Here is a 24941-nt window from a genome sequence, read left to right on the forward strand (position 1 = left end):
AACAAAAATAATTATACTCCTCAAAATTTCTCGCGACATAGTTGGTCAGAAAACCTGAATGAAACGCACGCAATACCGAGCTTATTACTAGCTTAATTCATAGAACTCGTTATTTCAAGGAAAAATAATTAGCGGGGAAATATTTAATCTCGGTTTGTTAAAAATATATACTCCAAAATTTCACATAGTATTGTACTAATAATTGACCAACAATTACACTAACAATTTTTGATAACAATAATAAGATATTAAAATTTAATAGTAACACATAAGACGTATAATACATGTAACATATAAGAGTCACTACCGGTATATTATTCAAGAAATGATGAACGTATGTAATATGTGTCAAGTAGAAAATAAGTTATTTAATAATAAATGGTGTACTAACGAAATCGGTATACAAGTATATGGTTATTACAGTGTTGTCTCATAAAACTTTAGGATGTCCCGTGTACTCATAAAATTCGTCCCCAACGTACCATCAATTATACGACACCCTGTATAATTTCTGGAAGCCCTCGAACATTCCACGTACGCCGCAGACTGGCGCCTACAATTAGGTGGGATCATACGGTGGCAGGATTAACACTCATGAAGGAACGGTGTGAATATTTAATAGCGGGTTATGTCGGCCGCGTTGTGTGCGTCTCCGTTGCTGCGGCAGACAATAGAGGTGCCAAGTAAGCCGCTTGTAGGCGCGACGATACACGGGGCCATCCTCCTCGAAGATGGCTGAGATGCTTGCCATGGAACGGCCAGGCATTATATCGGTGATTATATCGGTGGATGCTGATAGCAGGGAAAATGGAAGCCCCGCGTCAGCATTCGAGGGTGGCTCTTCAGGCGTCGAGCTCGACCTCTTCAGCGTCGTCGCCGGCCGAACAATACCCGGCAGAACTCGCTGTTCTCGCACCGAGTATCGTCGATCAACTTCCACGGGGACGAAAAACAAGGGACGATGAAGAAATGCGATAACGCGCAAAGATGGACTAAAGATTCTTTATTTTCAAACTTGGGAATTTAGAAATTTACGTATTTTGGAATTTGAAGGTTTGAGGATTTAGGGATTTGGAGATATGGATATGTGAGCATGTGGGCATGTGGGTACGTGGAGATTTGGAATTTGGAAATTCCGGGACTAGGGGAACATTAGATTTGAAAACTTGATGACATATGGAATTCGAGACTTAGGGAATTTGGAACTAGGGAAAATTGGAACTAAGAGAATTTGGAACTAGGGAAATTTGGAACTAGGAAAAATTGGAACTAGAGGAATTTGGAACTAGGGAAAATTGAAACTAAGGGAATTTGGAACTAGGGAAATTTGGAACTAGGAAAAATTGGAACTAGAGGAATTTGGAACTAGGGAAAATTGGAACTAATGGAATTTGGAACTAGGGAAATTTGGAACTAGGGAAAATTGGAACTAGAGGAATTTGGAGCTAGGGAAAATTGGAACTAGAGGAATTTGGAACTAGGGGAATTTGGTACTAGGGAAATTTGGAACTAGGGGAATTTGGAATTAGGGCGATTTGGTACTAGGGAAATTTGGAACTAAGGGAATTTGGAATTAGGGGGATTTGGAACTAGGGAAATTTGGAACTAGGGAAAATTGGAACTAGAGAAATTTGAAACTTGGGAAAATTGGAATTAGGGAAAATTGGAACTAGGGAAAATTGGAACTAAGGGAATTTGGAACTAGGGAAAATTGGAACTAAGGGAATTTGGAACTAGGGAAATTTGAAACTAGGGAAAATTGGAACTAGAGGAATTTGGAACTAAGGAAAATTGAAACTAGGGAAAATTGGAACTAAGGGAATTTGGAACTAGGGAAATTTGGGATGGAAAGAAGTTAAAACTATAGGATCTGAATTATGGAATCGAAACCTGGAAATTTTAATGCTTCATGATTATCGAATCTGCACATTTGAAAATTGTAATATCCAAAATTTGACATATAATTTGCGAAATACAGTTTGTAAATATTTCCATGAATGTATTTAACGAACCACGGATATGTTCATTGCGGTGACAAGTACAGCTACCTTCAATTTTCCGTGATTTACACGGTTCACAATTTGGCGCGAGGAGTTTGATCGAATAAAGCATGCATTATTTTCGAAGTCACATTGGTCCAAAAAACACAACGTAAAATTTGTTATTTAACAAGCATTGACGGATCTGGATTTGACACGTTCGACCGAGCACTTCTGTGACACGTGATTGACGCTTTTGGATGGTAATAAGCCGTACGTGCCAGGAGCATGGCATCGACAAGCACCCTGGCGAAATGCGATTATTTTGCAAAAATTGTGCTGTGCCACTTTTTTTTTTATACCTCGTGTTTGATAAAGTCGTTGTACTGTATATTTCTGCTGCAATGTAATATTTATAAAACCGATCGTGACGTTATCTGAAATTACTCAGTGCTTTTAGACACTTCTAGCAAATTTTTAATTATAATAAAGTTCTGACATTGTCAAATATCCATTTCAGGCTTTAAATTAGTCAGCGTTTCAACTTGTCACGTCTTTAAGTTTTTAAATATCTCAATTTTCAAATTCATAAATTTCGTAGTTTCACATTTGCTGAATTTATCTTTAAATTCTTAAATTAAAAATTAATCATTTTTAAGTTTTCAACTTTGAGTTTAAAAATAGTGCTGGTTTGCAGTATGACCGATGGTGGAGACTATTTATTACGATATCGACTGCATCAGTCAGAGCCAACTCCTCAGCCTCTGACAGTTATCTATAATTAGACTATCGATCATACATAAATCAAAATATATATATATCACAATAATACACACACCTCAGCGCTAAAAGCCTAATAATTAATTCAGAATAATGAACCACTCCAAATGTTTCACCTGAAATATCACACGAACCATCGTTAAAAATCGATAATTTTGTTGTTTCAGATTATTGACGTTCTGCTATCTGGCAGCTCTGAATTGCTGGTTGCTGCTTTGTCCAGCGACATTGTCACACGATTGGCAAATGGGATCCGTTCCTCTGGTCGCCTCGTTAGCCGATACAAGAAATTTAGCGACGTGTCTATTCTTCGGCGGCTGTCTAATCCTCACTTACAAGGCCTTCACGGATTTCGAGGTGAGATTTCAAACAAATGACAAACGGAATTTCCCGTTCGCTGAAGGTTTATGCAAATAGCACAACCGGCCATTATCGCGTGGTTCGCAAAAACGGATGCCTTCCTGCAAAAAGTTGGATACGTGTGTCGTGGATGTGAACCCATAAATTACCGGTTTTATTCAAAGAGAACGTATACACAGATATTAAACGTTAACTTTTAATTGCTGCAGGAAATTGTAAAATGAACGAGGTCGGTGTACGTTACATATGAAAACTTCGTGTACTGATATACATTTCTTATTATATTCGGTTGTAGAAATATAATTATGGGAGTCTGTACGTGGTTTATTTGAGGTAATTAAGATAATTAGGTTACAGTTTTTGTTGTATTCTTTCTGAGGTCTTCTAGATTTTCTAGTTCGTTTTCTAGATTGAATGACAAATTTCTGCGAACTCAAATTTACACATTTATAAATTTCTACACATTCCTACATTTCTAAATTTTCACTCTGGCAACTTTCCAAATTTTCAAATTCTCATATTCCCAAATTTCTACATTAGAAAATTCTCAAATTTTTATTGTCCCAAAGTTCCATATTCTCAATTTTTCACACGCTTGAATTTCCACACTTTCAAATTTTTCAAATCCAAATTTTTCTACTCCAACCTCCTACATTGTCAAATTTCCAGCTTCCCGAATTTCAGCATTTTCAAATATTTTTATACCTGACTTCTCGCACCCCAAAATTATCACATTTGCAAGTTTCCGCTTCTCCAAATACCAACCCTAAAAAATTCCCACATTTCCATCCTCCAAAAATCGAAGTTTCCACCTCGCGAAATAGTGAAATTAGGGGTCAGCCTGTATCGAAGCAAAGTTAAATGACCGGGCAGTTATCATGAACGAGAAGTCATTCCGTGGCTAAACGTTTCGGGCCACGAACGCGGCCGGTAACGAACCGCAAAGTTCCGTGTTGCAGGTCCCCGCAGGCGAAGCGAACCGCTTCTGATGAAGTTGTACCAACCTCGAAAGCCATAAAGAAAGTTTCGCGACGGTACAACTGGCGAGTCAACCGACGGCCAGAGGGATGCCAACCCCTCGGACCTTTTCGTTTTTCGGGTCATCCGTCAGCGACGCGGCTGAGCGTTTACCGTAATGTCCTCTTTAAGCTTAAACGTGTGCGAACTCGCCGGCCACTTTTCCAGAAGGAGGCCATATCTGTGGTTTTAACGTTCTCTCAGCCTCCCTCACCCCTTCGTTCAACCCTTCTTCGCAGACAGGGAGAAAGAGAAAGAGTCGGTGAACGTTGATGGAACCGCCACCGAGCGGATGTCTTCTTTGAGAACGAGGCCGTTTCTAGTCCGCTTTCCGTCGTAATCTTTGCGCCTAACATCCGATTTAAGGGACGTTTCAGTAATAACGCCCCTCGGCATTGTTCTCGATGCTGTATTGTCCGTATTCAGCGCATATCTTTGACATACTTTCGGGCGAAAAGAAAGAACGCTGTGAAATGCTGATGGCCGAGACACCTGGCCAACCATGCGCTACCAGACGCCACTGATGGATTAGCAGTTTTTTAATCGCACCGTTACTGTACTGCTTAATATCTACTATTTTATTCTACTTTTTAATATTTTTAAGTTATTAGCAGATTTTTCTGTTGTAATTTTATCAAGTTTTTATTGTGTTAAATATAAAATATCAAACTTCTAAAAATATTCAAAGATATCAAACTTCTAAAAATATTAAAAAATATTAAAAAATATCAAACTTCTAAAATAAACTTACATACATATTTGCTGTCTAATATTCAAACTCATAACCTGTCAATTTTCTACAGGGTTAAATTTTGAAGTTATTAGATTTCCATGTTTTTGAATTTGAAAATCATGCAGTTTCTAAATAAGCAAATTTCAAAGAGTCTAAACGTGCAAATTTTATGACATGCAATTTTAGAATTTGCAAATTACAAGGCATGAAATCTGTAACTCAAAGTCAAAAATATCAGAAGTCAGTTTATCATGAATATTGGTCGTTATGTGATTTCAAAGTACATCCCCTTTTAGAGAGGCGTGTAACGTGACTTTTAAACAGCATCATTCCGCAACTTTTAATGGTCATGAGAAATGGCGCGAGCACGTGTTATTTCGTGTGGATATCCGTATAATCTCGCCATAATAAACCGAAACGAAACGTGAATACGTACGAGCAATAATTTTATAAACGATCGTTAAACGTGTCCTGTTTCATTGTTGATTTTCGCCCGGTTTTTGTTTGCCGAACGCTTCGAAAATCGTCAATGAAATTTAATTCTCGTTCTCGTCCAAAAAAACATTACGCGAAAAATAATGAGTTTGGAGTAGACGTTTCCTGAAAAGTTTATTTTAGTCTTGTTCCGTAAATTTTCGATGGAACGACAAACACGTTGGTGACGATCGATCATTGTCAGAAGAAAGATATTCGTTTATGTTCCCCGGTAAACCAATACGGTTATCAGTTTATGCCGATTCCATACGGAGATATGCAAATATGTCAGACAGTAATTTTCCCGCTGGTCCCATGGAACCCATTTAAACAGCCAATGCATACAGTCACCGATCACAAAACTATTGACCCGAAATTGATTCGCGCCAAACGCGTCTTTGAACGATAATTGGCCATCGTTGTTCCCTCGCGTTTGCTCATTTCCTGTTCCGTAATCGTTTCATCGTCTCTTCTTTCCTCTTTGCGTTTATTTGTTCGCGCTGATCTTCCAGCGTTATTTGAATACGAAAATATCGAAGAACCACGAATAAACCGAGGTTATTCGCGAATTATTAATAAGGTATATTAATAACGAACGGTTGTATTCGCTGCAGTGATACGCTTCATAAAATTGAGAATAATTTTTATTAACGAGATGCATACGTGTATTTACAGTAAAATATTTATATCGTGGGATGGAACTAACTTCACTGGCGCGGCTGTAAATGCGGAACCTTATAAATATATTAATTATCAAATGAAAAATGTATGATTTCCGGAGAACTTATTCGTTGTGTACACGTCAATAGAAATAACAGGATAGTGGTAAGATTAAATAAACCCGATGTCTATCTTCATTGTGACGGATTTTTAACATTTAACTTTCTTCGCCGTAAGGTGTGTCACTTAAATTACTTACAAAACTAACAGATTAAGTATAATAGCTATTTGGTTAACAATTAAATTTCCATTATTTCTTAAAATTTAGCTATTGTGATTAATTGTCAACTTTATGCTATGCCATCTTTGATTATATACTTCCTATATGCCCGAATCGTTTCTTTGTAAGTTTTCTTCGGGACTAATAGTTTCGTTATGGAAGAAGGCTTTCTGTCGGACACAGCTGCAACTCTCACGGGTCCGTTTCCGGCTTGTTTCACCACAAAAATATCCAGTTTTTGCGATTTCTGCAAAAGAAGAAAATACATTATATGTAACATACATGTGATGAACCACGAAATGCACCAACATGAAAATTTAAAAATCTCTTCTTTATGCTTGAACGAAATAAAAGTATATATTTTGTTTAGGCTTACCTTGCTCAGATCCGTCGCAGTCTTCGTTTTCATTTTGGAATCCCATGCTTTCGATTTATCTTCAATCACATTTGCCTCGTGTTCCCAAGGTCGTGCAATCGATAGAACAGATTCGAGCATTCGGTACAGCACGGTGTTCCAATTTTTATTTTCTGCGGCATTGTCCGATTTTGTATGACCTAAGGATTCGCTAGATTCTGAGGTTTCTTTTTCATCGGATTGTGACTCAGCTGACTCCCAAGATCCAGATGGTCCACCTTTATTCTCGATCTTTGTTGACGGCTTCCTAAACTTATTGGAAATCGGTCGCCACTTTTCCGTGTCTTCGTTATTTGAAATCTTTATTTCTTCGCTCTTTGAAGATTCTTTCCTTTCTTCCTTTTCGATTTTTATACTTTTTTCATTGTTCGCTCTTATAACTTCTTTGGAATTACTAGAAGTTGCAACTTTGCTTTTTTTGCCAAGGGCAGTAGCCTCTTTGGTTGCATCTAATGATGACCAATTTTCATTGGACCATTCGTTGCTTTCTTCTTTCCATGACCCTTTGTCGGAGTCTAAGTGTCCGTCAATTAATCCTGTGTGCAGAGTAGTTGGCGGATGAGTTTTTATCAAAGGATTAGGTACCTGTGTTTCTACTTTGTCTACGAGACCTATATGAGACTTCAAATTGTCTTTTTTATCAGACCATTCGTTTTCCGATACATGTGTACCTTTTTTGAGTAATGGGCTCTTAATTTTATCAGGCCCTGAACTCCAAGGCTTAGGTGACATCACATCAGATTTGTGAGCTCCATGAACAGTATCTGACTCCACCGGTATCCCCTTAGACCATGCATTATTAAGTCCAGTAGCATGAAGCAATGCAGGTCTTTCGTTTAGATAGCGAACAATGGAATCTTCAGCAATTGGTTTGCCTATACTGGAACCATGTTTTTTCAACAATACATCCTTTGCTGTCAACTCAACATCTTCTGATTTTTTAATGTTCGTATGCTCTTCTTCTTTCATTCCGATATTCTTCTTCTCAGAGGACCAACTTTTGCCACCAGCATTCCATTCCTTCTCACTAGAGGACCATTCTTTGTCACTTTCTTTCCATTCCTTTTCTTCAGAGGACCACTCTTTGTCTCCTTTCTTCCAATCCGTTTCACCAGAGGACCATTCTTTGTCTCCTTCCTTCCACCCTTTCTCTCCAGAGGACCACCCTTTGTCTCCTTCCTTCCATTCCTCCTCACTAGAGGACCATTCGCGACTTTCTTCTTTCCACGATCCAGAATCCCAGGATGCACCTATCTTCTCCTTCGACTCCTCAATCTTAATTTCCTTCGATTTCATCTTCTCTTCCATTTCCTTCTTAGACTCCTGTTCCTTCAGTTCGATTTTTTTCTTCTCAGCGGGCCATTCTTTTTCTCCTGCTCTCCACTCCTTTTCCCCAGAGGACCATTCGTGGCTTTCTTCTTTCGCTGGACTCTTGCCAGAGTCCCAGGATGCACCTTTCTTCTCCTTTGATTCCTCCATTTTCATTTCCTTTGATTTCTTCTCCACTTTCTGCCCTTCCTTAGACTTTTGTTTCTTCAATTCGATTTTCTTCTTCTGAGACGACCACTTATTATCTGCACCCTTCAATTTCTTGTCTCCCGAGGACCATTCGTGACTTTCTTCTTTCCATGGTCCTTTCCTGGATTCCCAGGATGCACCCTCCTTCTCCTTCGATTCCTCTATCTTAATTTCCTTCGACTTCTTCTTCTCTTTCACTTCCTTCTTCGATAAGTTTTCCTTCAATTCGATTTTCTTCGTTTCAGGAGCCCATTCTTTATTTTCATCCTTCCATTCTTTCTCCCCCGAGGACCACTCTTCGTCACCTTCCTTCCATTCCTTCACCCCGGAGGACCATTCGTGGCTTTCTTCTTTAGACGGCCTCTTACCAGATTCCCAGGATGAACCTGTTTTCCCCTTCGATTCTTCTATTTTAATTTCCTTCGATTTCCTCTCCTCTTTCAGTTCCTTCTTAGACTTTTCTTCCTTCAGTTCGATTTTCGTCTTCTCAGCAGACCATTCTGTATCTCCTCCCTTCCATTCCTTTTCACCGGAGGACCATTCTTTGTCACCTTCTGTCCACTTCTTCCCATCAGAGGACCACTCATAACTTTCTTCTTTCCATGGTCCTTCGTCAGATTCCCAAGATCCACCTTTCTTCTCCTTTGATTCCTCTATCTTAATATCCTTCGATTTCTTTTCTGCTTTCAGTTCCTTCATAGACTCGTTTTCCTTCAGTTCGATTTTCTTCGCATCAGGGGCCCATTCCTTGCTTTCATCTTTCCACTCTTTCTTCCCAGACGACCACACTTTTTCACCTTCCTTCCGCCCCTTCGCTCCGGAGGACCACTCACGGCTTTCTTCTTTCGAAGGCCTCAAGCCAGAGTCCCAGAATGCGCCTATTTTCTCCTTCGACTCGTCTATCTTAAGTTCCTTTGATTTCTTCTCCTCTTTCATTTCATTCTTAGACTCGCTTTCTTTCAATTCGATTTTCTTCTTCTCAGGGGCCCATTCTTTGTTTTGGTCCTTCAATTCTTTCTCTGCAGAGGACCCCTCCTTTTCGCCTTCCTTCCACTCCTTCTGATCAGGCGACCATTCGTGGGTTTCTTCTTTCCACGGCCCTTTGCCGGAGATCAAGGATGCATCTTTCTTCTTCGCTGATTCCTCTATCTTAATTTCCTTCGATTTCTTCTCTTTCTGTTCCTTCTTTGACGCTTCTTTCTTCAGTTCTATCTTCTTCTTCTTAGGCGACCATTCTCTAACTCCTCCCTTCCACTCCTTGGCTCCAGAGGGCAATTCGTGACTTCCTTCTTTCCATGGTCCTTTGCCAGATTCCCACGAGGCTGCGTTTTTCTCCTGCGATTCCTCTATCTTAATTTCTTTCGATTTCTGCACCTCCTTCTGCTCTTTCTTAGAGTCTCCTTCCTTCAGCTCAATTTTCTTTGTCTCAGGAGACCATTCCTTATAACCTTCCTTCGGTTCCTTCGGTGGTGCAGACCATTCCTTATCACCTTCCTTCCATTCCTTCGGAGCAGGTGACCACTCCTTGTCATCTCCCTTCCATTCCTCCGGTGCGGGAGACCATTCCTTATCACCTCCCTTCCATTCCTTCGGTGCAGGAGACCATTCCTTATCACCTTCCTTCCATTCTTTTGGTGCAGGTGACCACTCTTTGTCATCTCCCTTCCATTCGTTCGGTGCAGCAGACCACTCCTTGTCACCTTCATTCCATTCCTTCGGTGCGGGAGACCATTCCTTATCATCTCCCTTCCATTCCTTCGGTGCAGGAGACCACTCCTTGTCAACTTCCTTCCATTCCTTTGGAGGAGCAGACCATTCCATATTACCATCCTTCCACTCCTTCTGATCAGGGGACCATTCGTGGGTTTCTTCCTTCCGTGGTTCTTTGCCGGACAGCAAAGGTGCATCTTTCTTCTCCTCTGATTCTTCTATCTTAATTTCCTTTGATTTCTTCTCTTTCTGTTTCTTCTTTGACTCTTCTTTCTTCAGTTCTATCTTCTTCTTCTTAGGCGACCTTTCTCTAACTCCTCCCTTCCACTCCTTGTCAGCAGAGGACCATTCGTGACTTCCTTCTTTCCATGGTCCTTTATCAGATTCCCACGAGGCTGCGTTTTTCTCCTGCGATTCCTCTATCTTAATTTCTTTCGATTTCTGCACCTCCTTCTGCTCTTTCTTAGAGTCTTCGTCCTTCAGCTCAATTTTCTTTGTCTCAGGAGACCATTCCTTATAACCTTCCTTCCGTTCCTTCGGTGGTGCAGACCATTCCTTATCACCTTCCTTCCATTCCTTCGGAGCAGGTGACCACTCCTTGTCATCTCCCTTCCATTCCTTCGGTGCAGCAGACCACTCCTTGTCACCTTCTTTCCATTCCTTCGGTGCGGGAGACCATTCCTTATCACTTCCCTTCCATTCCTTCGGTGCGGGAGACCATTCCTTATCACCTTCCTTCCATTCCTTCGGTGCAGGAGACCACTCCTTGTCATCTTCCTTCCATTCCTTCGGTGCGGGAGACCATTCCTTATCACCTTCCTTCCATTCCTTCGGTGCAGGAGACCACTCCTTGTCACCTTCCTTCCATTCCTTGGGTGCGGGAGACCATTCCTTATCACCTTCTTTCCATTCTTTTGGTGCAGGTGACCACTCCTTGTCATCTCCCTTCCATTCCTTCGGAGCAGGTGACCACTCCTTGTCACCTACCTTCCATTCCTTGGGTGCGGGAGACCATTCCTTATCACCTTCCTTCCATTCTTTTGGTGCAGGTGACCACTCCTTGTCATCTCCCTTCCATTCCTTCGGTGCAGGGGACCACTCCTTGTCACCTTCCTTCCATTCCTTCGGTGCAGGTGACCATTCCTTATCACCTCCCTTCCATTTTTTCGGTTTAGGAGACCACTCCTTGTCACCTTCCTTCCATTCCTTCGGAGCAGGAGACCACTCTTTGTCACCTTCCTTCCATTCCTTCGGTGCAGGAGACCACTCCTTGTCACCTTCCTTCCATTCCTTCGGTGCGGGAGACCATTCCTTATCACCTTCCTTCCATTCCTTCGGTGCAGGAGACCACTCCTTGTCATCTTCCTTCCATTCCTTCGGTGCGGGAGACCATTCCTTATCACCTTCCTTCCATTCCTTCGGTGCAGGAGACCACTCCTTGTCACCTTCCTTCCATTCCTTGGGTGCGGGAGACCATTCCTTATCACCTTCTTTCCATTCTTTTGGTGCAGGTGACCACTCCTTGTCATCTCCCTTCCATTCCTTCGGAGCAGGTGACCACTCCTTGTCACCTACCTTCCATTCCTTGGGTGCGGGAGACCATTCCTTATCACCTTCCTTCCATTCTTTTGGTGCAGGTGACCACTCCTTGTCATCTCCCTTCCATTCCTTCGGTGCAGGGGACCACTCCTTGTCACCTTCCTTCCATTCCTTCGGTGCAGGTGACCATTCCTTATCACCTCCCTTCCATTTTTTCGGTTTAGGAGACCACTCCTTGTCACCTTCCTTCCATTCCTTCGGAGCAGGAGACCACTCTTTGTCACCTTCCTTCCATTCCTTCGGTGCAGGAGACCACTCCTTGTCACCTTCCTTCCATTCCTTCGGTGCGGGAGACCATTCCTTATCACCTTCCTTCCATTCCTTCGGTGCAGGAGACCACTCCTTGTCATCTTCCTTCCATTCCTTCGGTGCGGGAGACCATTCCTTATCACCTTCCTTCCATTCCTTCGGTGCAGGAGACCACTCCTTGTCACCTTCCTTCCATTCCTTGGGTGCGGGAGACCATTCCTTATCACCTTCTTTCCATTCTTTTGGTGCAGGTGACCACTCCTTGTCATCTCCCTTCCATTCCTTCGGAGCAGGTGACCACTCCTTGTCACCTACCTTCCATTCCTTGGGTGCGGGAGACCATTCCTTATCACCTTCCTTCCATTCCTTCGGAGCAGGTGACCACTCCTTGTCACCTACCTTCCATTCCTTGGGTGCGGGAGACCATTCCTTATCACCTTCCTTCCATTCCTTCGGTGCAGGAGACCACTCCTTGTCATCTTCCTTCCATTCCTTCGGTGCGGGAGACCATTCCTTATCACCTTCCTTCCATTCCTTCGGTGCAGGAGACCACTCCTTGTCACCTTCCTTCCATTCCTTGGGTGCTGGAGACCATTCCTTATCACCTTCTTTCCATTCTTTTGGTGCAGGTGACCACTCCTTGTCATCTCCCTTCCATTCCTTCGGAGCAGGTGACCACTCCTTGTCACCTACCTTCCATTCCTTGGGTGCGGGAGACCATTCCTTATCACCTTCCTTCCATTCTTTTGGTGCAGGTGACCACTCCTTGTCATCTCCCTTCCATTCCTTCGGTGCAGGGGACCACTCCTTGTCACCTTCCTTCCATTCCTTCGGTGCAGGTGACCATTCCTTATCACCTCCCTTCCATTTTTTCGGTTTAGGAGACCACTCCTTGTCACCTTCCTTCCATTCCTTCGGAGCAGGAGACCACTCTTTGTCACCTTCCTTCCATTCCTTCGGTGCAGGAGACCACTCCTTGTCACCTTCCTTCCATTCCTTCGGTGCGGGAGACCATTCCTTATCACCTTCCTTCCATTCCTTCGGTGCAGGAGACCACTCCTTGTCACCTACCTTCCATTCCTTCGGTGTGGGAGACCATTCCTTATCACCTTCCTTCCATTCTTTTGGTGCAGGTGACCACTCCTTGTCACCTTCCTTCCATTCCTTCGGTGCGGGAGACCATTCCTTATCAGCTTCCTTCCATTCCTTCGGTGCAGGAGACCACTCCTTGTCATCTTCCTTCCATTCCTTCGGTGCGGGAGACCATTCCTTATCACCTTCCTTCCATTCCTTCGGTGCAGGAGACCACTCCTTGTCACCTTCCTTCCATTCCTTGGGTGCGGGAGACCATTCCTTATCACCTTCTTTCCATTCTTTTGGTGCAGGTGACCACTCCTTGTCATCTCCCTTCCATTCCTTCGGAGCAGGTGACCACTCGTTGTCACCTACCTTCCATTCCTTGGGTGCGGGAGACCATTCCTTATCACCTTCCTTCCATTCCTTCGGAGCAGGTGACCACTCCTTGTCACCTACCTTCCATTCCTTGGGTGCGGGAGACCATTCCTTATCACCTTCCTTCCATTCCTTCGGTGCAGGAGACCACTCCTTGTCATCTTCCTTCCATTCCTTCGGTGCGGGAGACCATTCCTTATCACCTTCCTTCCATTCCTTCGGTGCAGGAGACCACTCCTTGTCACCTTCCTTCCATTCCTTGGGTGCGGGAGACCATTCCTTATCACCTTCTTTCCATTCTTTTGGTGCAGGTGACCACTCCTTGTCATCTCCCTTCCATTCCTTCGGAGCAGGTGACCACTCCTTGTCACCTACCTTCCATTCCTTGGGTGCGGGAGACCATTCCTTATCACCTTCCTTCCATTCTTTTGGTGCAGGTGACCACTCCTTGTCATCTCCCTTCCATTCCTTCGGTGCAGGGGACCACTCCTTGTCACCTTCCTTCCATTCCTTCGGTGCAGGTGACCATTCCTTATCACCTCCCTTCCATTTTTTCGGTTTAGGAGACCACTCCTTGTCACCTTCCTTCCATTCCTTCGGAGCAGGAGACCACTCTTTGTCACCTTCCTTCCATTCCTTCGGTGCAGGAGACCACTCCTTGTCACCTTCCTTCCATTCCTTCGGTGCGGGAGACCATTCCTTATCACCTTCCTTCCATTCCTTCGGTGCAGGAGACCACTCCTTGTCACCTACCTTCCATTCCTTCGGTGTGGGAGACCATTCCTTATCACCTTCCTTCCATTCTTTTGGTGCAGGTGACCACTCCTTGTCACCTCCCTTCCATTCCTTCGGTGCAGGAGACCACTCCTTGTCACCTCCCTCCCATTCCTTCGGTGCGGGAGACCATTCCTTATCATCTCCCTTCCATTCCTTCGGTGCAGGAGACCACTCCTTGTCACCTTCCTTCCATTCCTTTGGAGGAGCAGACCATTCCATATTACCATCCTTCCACTCCTTCTGATCAGGGGACCATTCGTGGGTTTCTTCCTTCCGTGCTCCTTTGCCGGACAGCGAAGGTGCATCTTTCTTCTCCTCTGATTCTTCTATCTTAATTTCCTTTGATTTCTTCTCTTTCTGTTTCTTCTTTGACTCTTCTTTCTTCAGTTCTATCTTCTTCTTCTTAGGCGACCTTTCTCTAACTCCTCCCTTCCACTCCTTGTCACCAGAGGACCATTCGTGACTTCCTTCTTTCCATGGTCCTTTGCCAGATTCCCACGAGGCTGCGTTTTTCTCCTGCGATTCCTCTATCTTAATTTCTTTCGATTTCTGCACCTCCTTCTGCTCTTTCTTAGAGTCTCCTTCCTTCAGCTCAATTTTCTTTGTCTCAGGAGACCATTCCTTATAACCTTCCTTCGGTTCCTTCGGTGGTGCAGACCATTCCTTATCACCTTCCTTCCATTCCTTCGGTGCAGGAGACCACTCCTTGTCACCTTCCTTCCATTCCTTCGGTGCGGGAGACCATTCCTTATCACCTTCCTTCCATTCCTTCGGTGCAGGAGACCACTCCTTGTCACCTACCTTCCATTCCTTGGGTGCGGGAGACCATTCCTTATCACCTTCCTTCCATTCTTTTGGTGCAGGTGACCACTCCTTGTCATCTCCCTTCCATTCCTTCGGAGCAGGTGACCACTCCTTGTCACCTCCCTTCCATTCCTTCGGTGCAGCAGACCACTCCTTGTCACCTTCTTTCCATTCCTTCGGTGCGGGAGACCATTCCTTATCACCTCCCTTCCATTCCTTCGGTGCAGGAGACCACTCTTTGTCATCTTCCTTCCATTCCTTCGGTGCGGGAGACCATTCCTTATCACCTTCCTTCCATTCCTTCGGTGCAGGAGACCACTCCTTGTCACCTTCCTTCCATTCCTTCGGTGCGGGAGACCATTCCTTATCACCTTTCTTCCATTCCTTCGGTGCAGGAGACCACTCCTTGTCGCCTCCCTTCCATTCCTTCGGTGCAGCAGACCACTCTTTGTCACCTTCTTTCCATTCCTCCGGTGCGGGAGACCATTCCTTATCACCTCCCTTCCATTCCTTCGGTACAGGAGACCACTCCTTGTCACCTTCCTTCCATTCCTTTGGAGGAGCAGACCTTTCCATATTACCATCCTTCCACTCCTTCTGATCAGGGGACCATTCGTGGGTTTCTTCCTTCCGTGGCCCTTTGCCGGACAGCAAAGGTGCATCTTTCTTCTCCTCTGATTCTTCTATCTTAATTTCTTTCGATTTCTGCACCTCCTTCTGCTCTTTCTTAGAGTCTTCTTTCTTCAGTTCAATTTTCTTCGTCTCAGAAGGCCAGTCCTTATCACCTTCCTTCCACTCCTTCTTTTTAGGTGACCATTCCTTATTACCTTCCTTCCATTCCTTCGATGCAGGAGACCACTCTTTGTCACCTTCCTTCCATTCCTTCGATGGGGCAGACCATTCCTTATCACCTTCCTTCCGCTCCTTCAGTGGTGCAGACCATTCCTTATCACGTTCCTTCCATTCTTTTGGTGCAGGTGACCACTCCTTGTCATCTCCCTTCCATTCCTTCGGTGCAGGGGACCACTCCTTGTCACCTTCCTTCCATTCCTTCGGTGCAGGTGACCATTCCTTATCACCTTCCTTCCACTCCTTCGGTGCAGGAGACCACTCCTTGTCACCTACCTTCCATTCCTTGGGTGCGGGAGACCATTCCTTATCACTTTCCTTCCATTCCTTCGGTACAAGAGACCACTCCTTATTACCGTCCTTCCACTCTTTCTGATCAGGGGACCATTGGTGGGTTTCTTCTTTCCATGGTCCCTTGCTAGACTCCCACGAGGCTGCGTTTTTCTCCTGTGATTCCTCTATCTTAATTTCTTTCAATTCCTGCACCTCCTTCTGCTCTTTTTTAGAGTCTTCTTGCTTCAGTTCAATTTTCTTCGTCTCAGGAGACCAGTCCTTATCACCTTCCTTCCACTCCTTCTTTTTAGGTGACCATTCCTTATCACCTTCCTTCCATTCGTTCGGTGGAGCAGACCATTCGTTATTACCTTCCTTCCACTCCTTCTGATCAGGGGACCACTCGTAGGTTTCTTCTTTCCGTGGCCCTTTGCCAGATAGCCATGATGCATCTTTCTTCTCCTTTGATTCCTCTATCTTAATTTCCTTCAATTTCTTCTGTTTATGTTCCTTCTTCGACTCTTCTTGCTTCAGTTCTATCTTCTTCTTCTTAGGCGACCACTCTCTAGCTCCTCCCTTCCTCTCCTTGTCCCCAGAGGACGATTCGTGACTTTCTTCTTTCCATGGTCCTTTGCCAGACTCCCACGAGGCCGCGTTTTTCTCCTGTGATTCCTCTATCTTAATTTCTTTCGATTTCTGCACCTCCTCCTGCTCTTTCGTAGAGTCTTCTTCCTGCCTTTCAATATTCTTCGTCTCAGGAGACCATTCTATATCGCCTCCCTTTCCCTCTTTATCACCAGTGGGCCACTGTTTGTCACCTGCCTCCCACTCGTCTCGAGAGTGCCATTCGTGACTCTCTTCTTTCAATGGTCCTTTACCAGATTCCGAGGATGCCGCTTTTTTCCCATTTGATTCCTCTATTTTAATTTCCGTGGACTTCTTCTCTTCTTTCTGTTCTTTATTGGATTCTTCTTTCTTCAGTTCGATTTTCTTTTTTTCCGGTGACCATTCTTTATCTTCTGCCTTCCACTCCTTGTCTGCAGCGGGCCATTCGTGACTTTCTTTTTTCCATGGTCCTTTGTTAGATTCCCACGATGCTCCTTTATCCCCTGTGGGTTCCTCTATCTTAATTTCTTTCGATTTCTTCTCCTCTTTCTTTTCTTTTTTAGGTTCTTCTTCGTTCAGTTCGATTTTCTTCTTCTCAGACGACCACTTATTGTCTGGTGCCTTCCATTCCTTGTCTCCAGAGTGCCATTCGTGACTTTCTTCTTTCGATGCTGCTTTGTCAGACTCCCAGGATGCCCCTTTGTGCTCCTTTGATTGCTCTATCTTAATTTCCTTGGATTTCTTCTCCTTTTTCTTTCCGTTCTTAGATTCTTTTTGCTCTAGTTCGATTTCCTTTTTCTCCGGTGACCATTCTTTATCTTCTGCCTTCCACTCCTTGTTCCCAGCGGACCATTCCTGACTTTCTTCTTTCCATGGTCCTTTGTCAGATTCCCAGGAGGCCCCTTTCTTGTCCATTGATTCCTCTATCTTAATTTCTTTCGATTTCTTTTCCTCTTTATGTTCTTTCTTAGACTCTTCTTCCTTCAATTCGACTTTCTTCTTCTCAGAAGACCACTCTTTATCTCCTTCCTTCCATTCCTTCTCCCCAGCGGACCATTCATGACTTTCTTCCTTCGACGGTCCTTTCACAATTTCCGAGGATGCCCCCTTATCATCTTTTGACACCTCTATCTTTATATCCTTTGATTTATGTTCCTCTTTCTGTTCTTGCTTAGATTCTTCTTCCTTCAATTCGACTTTCTTCTTCTCAGAAGACCACTCTTTATCTCCTTCCTTCCATTCCTTCTCCCCAGCGGACCATTCATGACTTTCTTCCTTCGACGGTCCTTTCACAATTTCCGAGGATGCACCCTTATAATCTTTCGATACTTCTACCTGTATATCCTTTGATTTCTTTTCCTGTTTCTGTCCTTTTTTAGACTCATCTTCCTTCAGTTCGAGTTTCTTCTTCTCAGAAGACCACTCTTTATCCCCTTCCTTCCAATCCTTTTCCCCAGCGGACCATTCAGGGCTTTCTTCCTTCCATGGTCCTTTCACAATTTCCCAGGATGCCCCCTTATTATCTTTCGACATCTCTATCTTTATATCCTTTGATTTATGTTCCTCTTTCTGTTCTTTTTTGGACACTTCTTCCTTGAGTTCGATTTTTTTCTTCTCAGGCGACCATTCCTTATCTCCTGCATGCCACTCCTTGTCTCCGGAGGACCATTCCTTGTCTCCTTCCTTCCACTTCTGATCCCCAGAAGACCATTCGTGGCTTTCTTCTTTCCATGGTCCCTTGCCAGATTCCCAGGATGCACCTTTCTTCTCCTGTGATTCCTCTATTTTAATTTCCTTCGACTTCTTCTCTTCCTTCAGTTTCTTCTTAGACGCATCTTCCTTCAGTTCGATTTTCTTCTTCTCAGGAGACCACTCTCTATCTCCTAACTTCCATTCTTTTTCCCCAGAGGACCATTCTTTTTCTCCTTCCTTCCACTCATTCTCCCCTGTCGACCATTCGTGGCTTCCTTTGCTAGCGTCCAAAGATAGTCCTTTCTTCTCCTTTGATTCCTCTATTTTAATTTCCTTCGACTTCTTCTCTTCCTTCAGTTTCTTCTTAGACGCATCTTCCTTCAGTTCGATTTTCTTCTTCTCAGGAGACCACTCTTTATCTCCTAACTTCCATTCTTTTTCCCCAGAGGACCATTCTTTTTCTCCTTCCTTCCACTCATTCTCCCCAGTCGTCCATTCGTGGCTTCCTTTGCTAGCGTCCAAGTTTAGTCCTTTCTTCTCCTCTGATTCCTCTATCTTAATTTTCTTCGATTTCTTCTCCTCCTTCTTTTCTTTCTTCGACTCTTCTTCCTTTAGTTCAATTTTCGTCTGGTCTATGGACCATTTTTTGTCCCCTTTTTGCAACTTCTTGTCGCCAGTTGACCACTCCTGGCTTTCTTGTTTCCATTGTTTCTCAATTGGCGACCACTCATGATGGTCTTCTTTAATAGGCTCCTTCAATAGGTCCCAGTTCCCTCCTTTTTTCTCCTTCAACATCTCTATTTTAATATCCTGGGATTTCTTCTCTGATTTCTGTTCTTTCTTAGACAGTGCCTCTTTCAGTCCGATTTCTTGCTTCAGGGAAGACCATTGCTTGTCTTCTTTCTTCCACCCCTTTTTGCCCGGGGACCATTCCTTGTTTTCTTCCTTCCACTCCTTCTTTCCAGGAGACCATTCATGTCTTTCTTTTTTCCGCAGACCTTTGCCAATTTCCCAGGATGCACCTTTCTTCTCTTTCGACTTTTCAATTTGAATTTCCTCAGATTTCTTCTCTACCGTCTCAACTGTCTTGGACTCCTCTTCCTCCATTTCGACTTTCTTCGTGTCTGAGGACCATTCCTTGTCTCCTTTTTTCGACTCCGTCCCTCCAGAAGACCATTCCTGACCTTCTTCTTTCCACTGTCCATTTCCAGAATCCCAGGAATGTCCTCTTTCCTCTTTAGACTCCTTTTCAATCTCCTCTGATTTCTGCTCTACCATCTCAACTTTTTGAGACTCTTCTTCCTCGAGTCCTACATTCTTCTGTTCGGCGGTCCATTCCTTACTTTGTTCCGTCGACTGCTTCTCCCCGGAAGTCCATTCCTGGCTTTCTTCTTTCGAGTGTCCCTTTCCGGTGTCCCAAGATTGTTCTTTCTTCTCTTTAGACTCCTCTATTTTTATTTCTTCTGATTTCTTCTCTTTAGACTCCTCTATTTTTATTTCTTCTGATTTCTTCTCTTTAGACTCCTCTATTTTTATTTCTTCTGATTTCTTCTCTTTAGACTCCTCTATTTTTATTTCTTTTGATTTCATCTCTTCCATTTTAGCTTTCTTAGAGTCTTCTTCCTTCAATGCAATTTTTTTTCTCTCAGAAGACCACTTATTTTTAGCATCTTTCCACGGTGTACCCCAAGCAGACCATTCCTGTCTTTCTTCTTTCCATTGCCCTTTCCTCAAGTTCCAGGGCATAGCGTTGTTATATTTCGACTGCTGTATTTGTATTTCCTTCAGTTTCATTTCTTCTTTCTGTTCTTTCTTGGACTCTTCCTTCTTCAGTTCAATTTTCTTCTTCTCCGAAGACCATTCTTTATCTCCTTTTCTCCATTCCTTTTCGCCGGAAGACTCCTTACCTGCTTGCTTCCACTTCTTCTCAGAGGACCATTCCTTATCTCTATTTTTCCATTCCTTCTCGCTGGAAGACTCCTTGTCTCCTTTCTTCCACTCAGGGGACCATTTCTTGTTGTCTTCCTTCCACTCAGGGGACCATTTCTTGTTGTCTTCCTTCCACTGTCCCTTCTCAGGGCCCCAGCTCTTGTGAATTTTCATTTCTTCCGCTTTATCCACTTTTGCCGCGCTCCATGATTTTTTCAGTAATTCGTCACTTATTTGTTTTGATTTTATTATTTCCTTCAGTTCTTCTTCGTTCAAATGTTGCTGTTTCCTATCGACTCCTTTCTGCCAGCCCAGATATTTCTGCTTGTCTATTATTAAGTCAGGTTTAGATTCATTTGTATCTTCTAAGTTCAAGGATTTATGTTCTCCCTGTATCATATAGGTTTTCCTATGTCCAGCCGGCATTCTGTCCAGTAGCCCTGTGTCCGCTAATGCCGGCCCATGGTCTAACCTAGCCAGCAGTGCAAGTGGATCAGGCTCGTATAGAGGTTTATTTCTTAGAGGCTCCTTACCACCGTTCTCTATTTCCTCGAGTGGAAGACTATGTCCATATATTCTTCTTCTGCTATCCAGATCCCAGGCCCTGTCTCTATACTGATTACGCATCTTCAAATTCTCTTCGTTCAATTTCTGACTTTCTATACTCAGTTCCTCATGCGTCCTTATGTTCTTCATATTGTGAGCATTCCACGTCGGTACTGGTGATTTATTCTCTCTATTCTTCCAATTCGATTCAATTTCTTCTTTCATCCACTTTTCACCTTGTTGATTTGCAACTTCCACGTGGCCACTTTTAACTACTGCTTTAGGCAATGGTTCCTTATAAATGTTTGACTCAGCTGCGTACCTCGCCCAATCAGCATCCTTCAGTTCTTCAACTTTCTGCTGTTTACCCGTGTACGTACTCGTCGATTTCAATTTAGCGTTCCTGAGAATTTGCTTGATGATGCTGCTGCTGCTGGATGCACCGGTCGGGTCGTCTACCACGAAGGAGTCCCAGAATTGTCGTCGATACGCCGACTTTGGTTTATTGGTCTTCATATCTGATTCCCTCACTTTTCCCAGCCATGCTATTATCGGCGGTACGCGTTTTTTTTTATGGATGCCATTTACCTGTGTATTGGTAATATCAGTTATCAATGATACTATTATTTGGGGTTTGGAAATTGGAGGATATGGAGGTTTGAGGATTTGGGGATTGGAGGATTTGGAAGTTGGAGGATTTGGAGATTGGAGGATTTAGAGGTTGGAGGACTTAGAGATTGAAGGATTTGGAAATTGGAGGATTTGGAGATTGGAGGATTTAGAGGTTGGAGTATTAGGAGATTCAAGTATTTGGAGGTTGGAGTATTTGGAAATTGCAAGATTTGGAGATTCAAGAATTTGGAGGTTGGAGGATTTGGAAATTAGAGGATTTGGAGATTGGAGGATTTGGAGATTGGAGGATTTGGAGATTGGAGGATTTGGAGATTGGAGGATTTGGAGATTGGAGAATTTGGAGATTGGAGGATTTGGAGATTGGAGGATTTGGAGATTGGAGGATTTGGAGGTTGGAGGATTTGGAGTTTGAAGTAGTTGGAAATTGCAAGATTTGGAGATTCAAGGATTTGGAGGTTAGAGTACTTGGAGATTGGAGGATTTGGAGATTTTCAAATTTATATGAGTCTTTGGGATGTGAAAATTTAAGAATCAGGAGATTCCTTAAATCAGGAGAAAATTTAAGAATCAAGAATTAAGCGATTTAAGAATCGGAATTTGCTCATAAAACTTCTTAAATTCCTCATCTGGGTGAATATAACCTAAAATCAGAATTTTCAAATTTCCCTATCTTTGACGATTTGTCCAAACATACCTGTGCGTCATTCTCGTCAAGAAACGACCGTCGCCAATCAGTTTCGCTGGAAGCCTTCTCAACCGATTCCCCCAAGGCTAATCCAATCTCGCGTCGCGACTTGTGCTGCGTTTGAACTTGCGCACCGACCGAACTCTGCGTTTGAACATTGCTGGAAACAGCTTCCACGTGTTTCTGTACCGTTTCACTCTGCTCCTGTATTTGTCCACTCGACTTCTGTAACTCTTGAACCGCCGGCGTGACAATAACACAGAGAAACGATAAAAAAATCACAGGTATCTTCATCTTCGCCGTGTCATTGGACACTATTATCCGTCCTCGGTGATCCTTCGATTATATATACTGTTTCCACACAATTGTAAAAACAGTCTGCTCGAGAACTCGATCGAATGTTGTTGCAGGTCGGTGTCTACCAATCCGCTTCTCCCGTTTCTATTCACTCCAATCGATTTTAGATGATATTTACTCTTTGATCGAAGATCAATTGCGCTTGTTGACAATGTTAATTCTTTCGCAGACTCGTTTCGAGGTGTTTGCGATTAAGATTACAACAGCCAATGAGATTCTGTGCGTGTACGTTGACTCGTCTCAATTTTTCTGGAATGGAAGAAACTTTACGTGGTTAAATTTTTATTGTTTGAGATGTTATTCTATTTTTTAGGGCGTTAGGTTGGAAATTAAAATAGCTTGTTAGAAATATTTTGTTAGTAATTTTTGTCGTGAGGTGATCAAATTAGTATTTAAATTTTATTGATAATGATGCTACATTTTTTGCTATGCTTTACTGATGTTATTCTGTTTTGTTATACTGCTATTTTATTGTTTTGGTATTCTAGCGCTGTACAATTATTTTAATAGTGTCATTATATAATTATATTATTATTTTACTAATTTAATTATTGTTCTATTGTACTATTATGTTATTCCATTATACTGTACTATTATACTATTTTAGTGTTCTACTAATTTTTCTACACTATTGTTCTATTACTTCAGTATACTACCATGATGCTTTTCCAACCTAACCTAATTTTTCAATTATGGCGGTATACAGCAATGCACTAACTCTAAATCTATAATAATGTTGCATTACAATTATTACAATTATGCTACTATATTATTACTCCTAATATGTTACATTATCTGTGTATCCCATATTTCATTAATTTTACTACTTCATTCTTACCATACTATTTTATTATTTAACAATTGGTTAAACTTTGCAATGCTACACTACAATGTGCGTACAATTTGTGCACTGCAATATGTGTACAATATCTGCATTACTATATTTGTTCATTATTCAGTCATAATTAAATTATTATAAATAATTACCTACATATAAAAATGCGAATTGGTAACCTAACACTCATACATAGATTAAATGATCAGTCCAATTGTCCCAGCAATATTGAAAGTTGCTCATCAGATAGATAGCCATATTTGCAACCGGATTAATGTTTCAATTAAAACGTTCAGAATTTTATCCATGATTCAACGTTAAACGGGAAACAATATCTCGTTAAGCGAAAGCTCGAAATTCAAAATAACGCAAGAACGAATCACAATTCTGAATATTGTAGAGATGGACTGATTGGATCGCTGTCAGTGCTCGACCTGAATTTTTCATTCGTTACTCTAATCTATTAAATTCTATCGACGCATGCTTTCACGCATTTCTTCTCTTCAAATTACTACTTCACGAACGTTTGTCAGACTTGCAACACTTTTCGACACGTTTCATTTACTCGAATTCTCAAATGTTTACAGACAAAATAATATGAGAGGAAACGTTCCAGACTAATTTGTGACGATCTCGAAATTTTAAATATGAAAAAATTTGAAACGGTATAAAATTTCTCGAAAACATCTGCAATAACTAACTGCTAATCATTTTGACGTTGTACTTTAACGTAAAAATTGCGTAACATTCTGTTGACGCGAAATATATCAAAGAACCGGTTAGTGTAAACAAAAGACGTGCAATTTCATTAAACAAGAGATAAATTCCATTCAACGAAAGACTCATAATTCCATTTAAAAAAAATACATCGTTCTATTTATAGCATTTCAAAATTATAATCGCATGAAATTTTAAGATCAACATAACCTCAAAAAATGTGAGATCTCGTTAATCTCGTGAAACATTTCAAACATTTCTTCTTGTAATCCACATTTTTTTTAACATTTAAATGGTACCAGATCGAAGGGACATGTAACAAAAAAGATATATGTTTATATGTTCAGTAAACAGACAGGAAATAAATATACTTGTTTTGCCGTGCAATTGAGTATCTTTGTGTAGAAACAGGTCTACATCAGAGTCATGCAATTGTTATTTCAAATATTTCATATAATTCACACCTTTTTAACCATTTAAGTGTTTTCGAATGAATCGAACGTACTTTACATGTGACAATGAAAAGAAGATGAAATATATTCTAACAATATATTCTAACAAGAATATATTCTTCTAACAAGAAAGGAAATAAATATAACAGTAAAAATACGAAGTATATATGATAACAAAAATCAAAATAAATATGCTGACAAAATAAAGAAGTACGCTAACAAAAAATGTCAACAAAATAAAGATGAATTTTTTTAACAAAGAACAAAGTACATTAACAACAAAAAAAACATACTTCTTAGAAAGTAATTATACTGCCTTTCTAGAAGAATTACATATCTGCATTAACCTAACCTAACCCAGAAATATTTGTATCGATTTAATATTTAATAGTTAACAGTTAATAGTAGTTCGATATCCACGACACGGTATTCAGCTATAAGAGAAGTAAACCAAAACGTAACACGAGAATCTTTGTTAGTGGAAAGTTTATTTAGCATACGGTTCGCGACGGACACAACATTCTGCGGGAACGCGAAATAATTTCGTTCCATGGTGGAAT

The 24941-nt window shown here is 42.1% G+C and overlaps 1 protein-coding gene across 2 annotated transcripts in view; it reads left to right on the forward strand.

Moving 5' to 3' along the window:
• LOC100875685 (protein O-mannosyl-transferase TMTC1) overlaps window positions 1-24941 on the forward strand; it is a 261548-nt gene that overhangs the window by 178322 nt on the left and 58285 nt on the right. For both annotated transcript variants that reach the window (XR_013038147.1, XM_012290326.2), the window contains exon 7: window positions 2927-3116. Coding sequence is in view for 1 of the 2 variants with exons in the window: in XM_012290326.2 (XP_012145716.2) it covers window positions 2927-3116 (190 nt within the window). In the remaining variant the exon portion in view is untranslated. The remainder of the gene's footprint in view (window positions 1-2926; window positions 3117-24941) is intronic.

Source organism: Megachile rotundata, chromosome 5 (genome assembly GCF_050947335.1).
Source record: "Megachile rotundata isolate GNS110a chromosome 5, iyMegRotu1, whole genome shotgun sequence".
NCBI lineage: Eukaryota > Metazoa > Arthropoda > Insecta > Hymenoptera > Megachilidae > Megachile > Megachile rotundata.